Source organism: Prunus dulcis, chromosome 1 (genome assembly GCF_902201215.1).
Source record: "Prunus dulcis chromosome 1, ALMONDv2, whole genome shotgun sequence".
In the NCBI taxonomy this organism is placed as follows: Eukaryota; Viridiplantae; Streptophyta; class Magnoliopsida; order Rosales; family Rosaceae; genus Prunus; species Prunus dulcis.
In genome coordinates, this window is record NC_047650.1 from 21,956,563 (window position 1) to 21,964,096 (window position 7,534).

The window sequence follows — 7,534 nt, forward strand, 5'->3', positions numbered from 1 at the left end:
ACACTTTTTAAGTCTTCGATTTTGTCAACAAAAGACCGCAGATGTTACCTTGTGTTCCCTTCTGGTCAAACATTATGTGGGAATGCCATTCTGCCATTCTCGATTGAACTCCCCTCTGGACCCAGAAAAGGACACGCCTTGAAGTTGATGCCTTGGGATGGCGGGCGTCCTAAATTCTTCTAATTTCAGATCTTAAAACGTACTGGGTGAACCCAAAATTTCCCCAAATGCAAAGAAAATGGCAAGCTGTGCAGTGGATGGTGGCTGTGCCAGCGACTACATAGCCATCGCTATATCTGCCGTCTGTTTCATTTTGTAAGTTTTTTTTTTTTTTTTTCTTGTTCTAGTGGGTCTCCATCTGATTAAATCATCACAGTTTAATGGGTTTTCTTGGTTGTTTGCAAATGAGTTTTCTTTGGGCTTCTGAGGTTCTGATGGTTTTAATGATGGGAAATCTTATAACATGTTGCTTGCTGGGTGTCCGTTTGAGTTTATGTCTCTGAGAGAATTTCAGTTCAAACAAAAGATTAAAAATTTCCATGTGAAATTTACTGGTAGAGTATCCAAATTTGTGGGCAATCACACTGTCCTTGTATCCTTTAGCTTTCTCTGAATAAATAAGTCTGGAAAGAACTATAATTTGATTCTCAAAGTTTGATAAGCAAAATTCTTTGACCTCATTGTTCCCACATGATGTTCAAAGGTATTAAAATATCGTCCTAAGTTGTACTATTCTGATGTGGAAAACCATGTCAAACCAATTAAGACTAAGGTACTAGTTACTGCTGATTTGTTTTCTCATCTGGTCTGAGTTATTCTCTGATTATTATCCTTTTCCGCTGAAAAACCTCTCTGAATAGACTAACTCTGATTCTTTCCTATTGGTCGCTTTGTTTCTTTCAGGCTTCTTTCACGGTTAATCTTGCCCTTTGCCATTCACAAGATTCCTCTACCGAAACGCAGTAGCTTTTGGATTCCAGTTATTCAAATTTTTGCCAGCTTCAACCTTCTGTTGTCAATTGTGGTACATCATAGATTTATATGTTCAATAGTCCATAAATAATGTTATTGATAACTTAGACCACTATAAGTTGTGTTATGGGGATCTATGGTTAACATTAAAAGCACAGCATGTTTTATGCAGATGTCTGTCAATTTTCTGAAATTCGAAAAGAGACATTGGTGGCAGTCTTGCTATGCGTGGGCAGGTTGTTCACTGCCTTTATCATGACTCGTACATTTAAAGTTACTCATCCAGTTTCTTATTTGCGAATACTTCTAGTTTTGTGTACTATTTAAAGTATCTTTTGCTCTCAGTCTGGATTGAAGCTCCACTTGGCTTTGGTTTATTACTGAGCTGTCGCATATCACAGGCCTTCCAGCTGTATTACATTTTTGTCAAGTAAGCAAACGTTTTACATAGTTGAGAATTTAAAATTAGATTGTAAATCTCAATATTACAATTGGGCTGCAACTCATCAAGTATATCAGACATTTAAGCTGCTGGACATTCTCTATATTAACTAAAACCAATTCAGAAAGATATTTAGGTTGCATTTGTATTGGACTATTGTGGATAACCTATGTGCTCCATTTATGTGCAATCAATCTTTCAGGAGGTGTCTACCACCAATCAGATCTTATATTTTCCTTCCACTAATTCTCTTGCCATGGATTGCGGGGGCTGCACGTAAGAGTCTCTGAAATAATTTATACTTTGGATATCCACTCCAATTGCCTGTTACCCAATGTCTCTTGTATGTTTTATAGTTATGCATATCAAGAAGCCTCTAAATTATCGATGCCACATGGGGACTCAGTGGATCATCCCAGTTGTGTCCCTTCACGCAATCTATGTTGCCATTTTGGTTGGGTTCACAGGGGCTGTTCGGCATATAGAGTTCAGGTTTGATGAACTTAGAGACCTCTGGCAGGGAATACTTGTCTCAGCCTCTTCTATTGGTACACCACTGTGATCTTCTTTTGGTTTACTCAGAAATGATATACTTTGATTTTTCCAATCACAGGGCTGTAATTGGTTCTACACCACTGTGGTCTACAGCTTGTTGACCCTGCTTTTAATTGGTTCTCCTTATTGCTTCCAGGAGTATGGGTTGCTGCTTACATTTTGAATGAAATTCATGATGATATCTCATGGCTTCAAGTTGTCTCTAGATTTGCGCTCTTAGTTACGGTATGATTTATCCTCTGGTAGTACTTTTGCATATTTTGAACTGGTATAGAAGTCTTCCAACTTGTGTGTTTTGCTAACATTTATAAGGTATATATTACAGGCAAGCATTCTTGTATTATCTTTCTTTTCGATATCAAGTTCACAACCTCTTCTATCGCAAATCAGCTTGAGGAAAAGGGAACCCCTAGCATTTGAGACAATGGGTCAGGCTCTGGGTATACCTAACAGTGGACTACTATTACCAAGGGAACCAGCACCAGTGATAGACCCTAATGAGCCACTTGATAAACTGCTTATGAACAAAAGATTCCGTCAGTCCTTCATGTCCTTTGCAGACAGGTATTCTGTTCTTCCCTGAGTTTCATATTTTGAAAATACATTTGCGAGGTTAACTTTTATGCAGAAACTACCCTTGAGTACAGAAGAAGACTTTCTCCAGAAGCTAACTGAAAATTCTTTTTATCCAGATAAATGGAACCTTCAAAGATCGTTTATTAATTTATCACAAACTTCCAGTGGGATCTATTTTTCTTTAGGGACTATTGAGATAAGAAATAACATAATTGATTGTGTGCGACATAATGTATTTATTTTATTCTATTTTTTCTTCTTAATCACAGTTGTTTGGCAGGGGAGAGTGTGCATTTTTACGAGGAAGTGCATGAACTTGGTAAGATACCAGTGGATGACCCTGTAAGAAGGATTTACATGGCACGACATATCATCGACAAGTACATAACTGCAGGTTTGTGGTTTCGTCAATAAGAACCTATATTTTAAGTGTGTTGCTTAAGGATATGCATAATGCATTACCTTCAACCTTAGCCTCACCCTAGCTAGGAGTTAAGTCTTGTAAGTGTGTTGGGCATGTCTTTCAATTTTCATGATACAGGTGCAACAATGGAGGTGAACATTTCTCACCGAAGCAGGCAAGCGATTTTGACTACTTCCAATCTGGCACAGCCAAATCTGTTCAATGATGCATTGAATGAGCTGATACAGTTGATGAAAATGGTAGGATGAAATTTTCTGGTTCCCAAACTTGTATTTGTTTTTTAACTGACTGGATTGATTTCTAAGCTCTTCGTTTTCATTCGTTTTTTACCCTCTTGCTGAAGAACTTGGCAAACGATTACTGGTCATCCACTTACTTCATGAAGTTCAAAGACGAAGCCAGTTTGAGATCTCATGAGCTACAACAGATGACAAGTTGGAACTCTCCCACTCCCAGGTTGAGTTCTGTACGTGGTGTCGATGATCCATTTCACCAAGAACAAGAACCATGACTTTGTCCTTTACTCGCCATATCAAAATCAAAATGTGTTTGATTCACAGACGGGCTTAATTAGCGTCACTTGCGTACATGGGAACTTTTTCACATATTATTGAAATGACAAGAATTAGAGAGGTAAACTCACTATTTCCAACCATTCAAAATCTCGAGCGTATTTAAAGCGGCATGGGCATTGTCTCAAAACTGACATCCCATAAACTTTTATAGATGGGCTTCACTATCTTTTGAAGTCTTTTTTAATTCATGACATTTTCGATTTGTATTTAACATTTTGCATTTCACATCTAGAAGTTACGAAGAGAGAGCATGAGAACTTTATCCAAATATCCAAATATCCAAGTTCAAGTTTCAGGATAAGGGAGATGTTAAATATAAGAAAAATGCCAGGCAAAATTGACATCAAAGCTCAAAATGGTAAATGAGATTAATTTATAGCAGTTGGGTTGGAACAACTTCTGCTGTTAAATAATAGTATTCACCAAGCACCTAACCGAAATTAAAAAGGAAATAACACAACTCCAACACCTAACTGTAATTTTAGAAAAGAGCCCGTTAACTTGACGGAAAAAGAAATTAAAAGCCCTGTCCCAAAAGAGAAGAGAGCAGGTTCTGTCCTGTCCAGACGACAACAATAAAGCTTGCTACTGTATTAGTTGTTAGCTGTCAATTCAATACTCTTTATGGTGTTCATCTCCCCAACGTGACTGGGATCGAACTGCGTCAAAATTGCCCCAAGTAAATGCAAACCATGCCCTTTTCAGCAGCAGCGTGGCCTCACAATATTCACAAGACCTCAGTAATTAAAACTTGCCATTCTTCTGCTCACTTTCATCCCTTTAAATTAACAGTTAAACTAACTGATAAAAAGACCAAATTTCCTGAATCAAACTCTTAAACTTTATACATAACACAAACATACTCTCCCTCTCTCTCATCATAAATGATCACTCCATAATAATTAAGCGCTTATTCTATTTCTCCTTCCAAACTCCCCATAATAAAGCATTCTAAATCTCCCACAACAAGTCCTCGTCTTTCTACCCAAAATTCCAAAAAAAATATGGTACCTTCTTCTTCATGCATTCATCACCTAACAAACCAACCCATCTGGCTTCTCCTTCTCTCATCTCTAGGTTTCTTCATCTTTCTCAAACAGGCCACCTCTCTGGCCAACTGGGTTTTCATCATCCTCCTCAGACCCCCTAAAAACCTCAAAAAATACGGCTCATGGGCTATGGTCACCGGCGCCACCGATGGCATAGGAAAAGCCTTCGCCTACCAACTCGCCCAAAAAGGCCTCAACTTAATCCTAGTCAGCCGCAACTCCACCAGGCTCAAATCAGTCTCGAAAGAAATCCAAGCAAATTATCCCACCACCCAAATAAAAACCATCGCCTTCGACTTCTCCGTCGGTAGCTTGGGTGGGATGAGTGAGCTGCTAGAGGAGGAGATCAGAGGGCTGGACGTCGGCGTTTTGATAAACAACGTTGGGGTGACGTACCCAAGTGCTAGATTTTTGCATGAGGTGGATGAGCAAGTGTGGACGAAGGTGGTAAAGGTGAATGTGGAGGGCACAACCAGAGTGACCATGGCGGTTTTACGAGGAATGGTTGAGAGGAAGAGAGGTGCCGTTGTCAATATTGGGTCCGGCGCAGGCATTGTCGTGCCCTCACATCCTCTCTTCACCGTATACGCCGCTACCAAAGCGTAAGCATACATTATTATAGGGGTAAATAATTAATTAATTGGTTAATTGGGTTTTGTATGTGTAAATAATCAATTAATTGGATTGGTTTTATTATTAAAGGGTTAAATTTTCTTTCCTCACACAAAATTTCAACTTGGTCACTTAGAAAAAAAAAAATTAACCATTTAATTAGTATATAACTCAACATTTACAATTTATAGACGTATCGTTATTTTTCTTTAAATAAGTCCCGTCCTATGGAAATGTTTGGTTATAAAGTGAAAATTGGCTTCTTCCCTTTTTTTTTTTTTTTCTTAGTAACCAATTTGTGAAAAACTTAATAACCAAAAAGATATTTTATTATATTTTAATGTCACTCTCCTAGTTTACTTAACAAAAAAAAAAATAACGCATATAAGAGCATGTCTTTAAGGGATATGTTAATTAATATCAAACATTGTAAATTTGAATTTGATGACTTATATGTCAAGAGAGTTTTACATTCCACCGATATGTCAAATTAAAATATTACTATGTTACATAGTTTTTTTTTAATGCGATACATAGTGTTTATTGGTTTATTACTTTCTAGGCACATTAATTGATAATAATAATAAAATAATAAAATAACATCACAAGTCAAAGAGCCAAAAATAACAGCATGAGAGACAAATGTTATTCCTCCTAGAATTTAACATTTCGGTTAGAGCGAGTCTTATCTATTTTTTCTACATGCTAAAGGTGTTATGTTGAAGTTAACATATTCTTTGGAAATGCCTCTAAGAGCATCCACAATAGGCTCCCTAAACCACCTCCTTAAATAAATTTTAAGGAGGATTTGGAAAAATACAACTCCAATATGCTCTCTATCCACCTCATAAAATAGGGAGACCTCTAGGAGCTTTTAAATTTGAGGAGAGAGAAAGGACTCATAGTGGCTCCCTATAATTTAATGTTGCTTTATTTAATGAATATTTCAAACCTTTAATATAATAGAGATGAACCAATTAAAAAAGAGTTATAATATTTATGACTTCCAGAGAGCATAATTGGAGTTAAGATTTAAAAAAAAACTCTTAAAATAATTTTTATATATTTTTAATTAAAATTTAACTAAAAAATAGAGAGTATGATTGTGAATATTTTAAGTAAATTAAATTTCGTGTTTATTTAACCCTATGCAGTTATGTGGACCAATTGTCAAGATCCCTCCACGTGGAATATAAGCGTTATGGCATTGATGTGCAGAGTCAGGTGCCTTTATACGTAGCAACAAAGCTGGTGTCAAAGGTGGCATCCATCGAGAGGTCATCTCTATTCATACCCACGCCACATGCGTATGCCAAAGCAGCGATTCGGCGCATTGGGTATGAGGCCCGCTGCACACCGTTTTGGGCTCACTCTCTTCAGTGGTGCTTGGGGAGCTTGGTCCCCGAGTCTCTTCTTGACGCTTGGCGCCTCTCTATTGGCTTGAAAAGAAGGGCCAAGCTACACCATGCATAACTAGCTAGCTAGCTAGCTATTACTACTAATTTCTATGTTGTTTATATATATATAAAGGCCAAATTTGAAATTAAAATATCAGATTATTGCAACTCTTTTTAATTATGTATTGCCTGTAATTGTTATGGAAGCCTATTTTCCAATCTCCGTATTTGTTTATTTGCTAGTTTTTAGTTATTTGGAGTGAGGGAAGGGAGGTTTGTGATAAAATAGTAGTTATTAGTAATGGTGCTCTTGTGATGTTGCGAGTTTTAAAACCATGTGAAATGTATACAAAGTCATAAAAATATGTAGAAAAGATAGTACTACTTATATAGACATAGAAATCTAAATAATGGCATCATGCTTTGTTTGGCAACAAGTTTAAGTTACAAAAGATAGACTAATAACATGACAGGACCCGACCCAATTTCCGCTTTTGGAATTCGAGCCAAGTCCTGTGCGTGTCCGACACCTGGCGAATGTCGAGCACAAAAGACATTTTTACCCTTCTCGCCTCAAATTCTTGTCAGACTTCCCTTAGACTTACTGCCGAAATTTCGGCAGAGTCTCCCCTGTATTTTGACCAATCCCAAAATTCTTTTCACCTGTTAAACAATCAGTCAATTCATCCCAACAGCCAGAATATCTCAAGTAACAGATCTCAACTCCATTTTTCCACTAATACTAGATATCAGAGCATACTCTAAAGTTTTTAAGGTTTCAAGGATTTTCTACAAAACTCTACCTTACTTGATGGCGCGGAAGTTATGATTCGCACAAAAGCACTGAAATCAAAGATTGCCTAAAACACTGAAATCAACTTGTATAAAAGCTCTGTACTCAAACCTTGCATAACTGAACAAATATATAAAGG

The 7,534-nt window shown here is 37.2% G+C and overlaps 2 protein-coding genes across 3 annotated transcripts; both read left to right on the forward strand.

Moving 5' to 3' along the window:
• The first annotated feature begins 47 nt into the window (after positions 1 to 47).
• Positions 48 to 3,750, forward strand: LOC117616730 (regulator of G-protein signaling 1). Of its 2 annotated transcripts, XM_034346128.1 has the most exons (11): positions 48 to 315; positions 904 to 1,024; positions 1,145 to 1,208; positions 1,318 to 1,402; positions 1,617 to 1,690; positions 1,771 to 1,962; positions 2,106 to 2,194; positions 2,295 to 2,533; positions 2,815 to 2,939; positions 3,087 to 3,208; positions 3,313 to 3,750. In XM_034346128.1, exons 1-11 carry the CDS (start codon positions 239 to 241, stop codon positions 3,478 to 3,480), a joined length of 1,356 nt encoding a protein of 451 aa, XP_034202019.1. In that variant the 5' UTR covers positions 48 to 238; the 3' UTR covers positions 3,481 to 3,750. The 2 variants fall into 2 exon arrangements, with proteins under 2 accessions (XP_034202019.1, XP_034202020.1); XM_034346129.1 differs by lacking the exon at positions 48 to 315 and having other exon boundaries at positions 915 to 1,024; positions 1,131 to 1,208.
• A 735-nt stretch (positions 3,751 to 4,485) lies between these two features.
• On the forward strand, positions 4,486 to 6,780 carry LOC117614526 (very-long-chain 3-oxoacyl-CoA reductase-like protein At1g24470). Its single transcript, XM_034343366.1, has 2 exons — positions 4,486 to 5,195; positions 6,360 to 6,780. Exons 1-2 carry the CDS (start codon positions 4,549 to 4,551, stop codon positions 6,676 to 6,678), a joined length of 966 nt encoding a protein of 321 aa, XP_034199257.1. The 5' UTR covers positions 4,486 to 4,548; the 3' UTR covers positions 6,679 to 6,780.
• Positions 6,781 to 7,534: the final 754 nt, after the last annotated feature.

What these genes read in the sequence shown, in the direction of transcription:
- LOC117616730 (XM_034346128.1), top strand. Translation starts at nt 239, where the DNA reads ATGGCAAGCTGTGCAGTGGATGGTGGCTGTGCCAGCGACTACATAGCC. An exon ending in TCTGCCGTCTGTTTCATTTT is followed by an intron (nt 316 to 903) that starts GTAAGTTTTTTT and finishes TGTTTCTTTCAG; the next exon opens with GCTTCTTTCACGGTTAATCT. An exon ending in ATGGATTGCGGGGGCTGCAC is followed by an intron (nt 1,691 to 1,770) that starts GTAAGAGTCTCT and finishes TATGTTTTATAG; the next exon opens with TTATGCATATCAAGAAGCCT.
- LOC117614526 (XM_034343366.1), top strand. Translation starts at nt 4,549, where the DNA reads ATGGTACCTTCTTCTTCATGCATTCATCACCTAACAAACCAACCCATC. An exon ending in GTATACGCCGCTACCAAAGC is followed by an intron (nt 5,196 to 6,359) that starts GTAAGCATACAT and finishes AACCCTATGCAG; the next exon opens with TTATGTGGACCAATTGTCAA.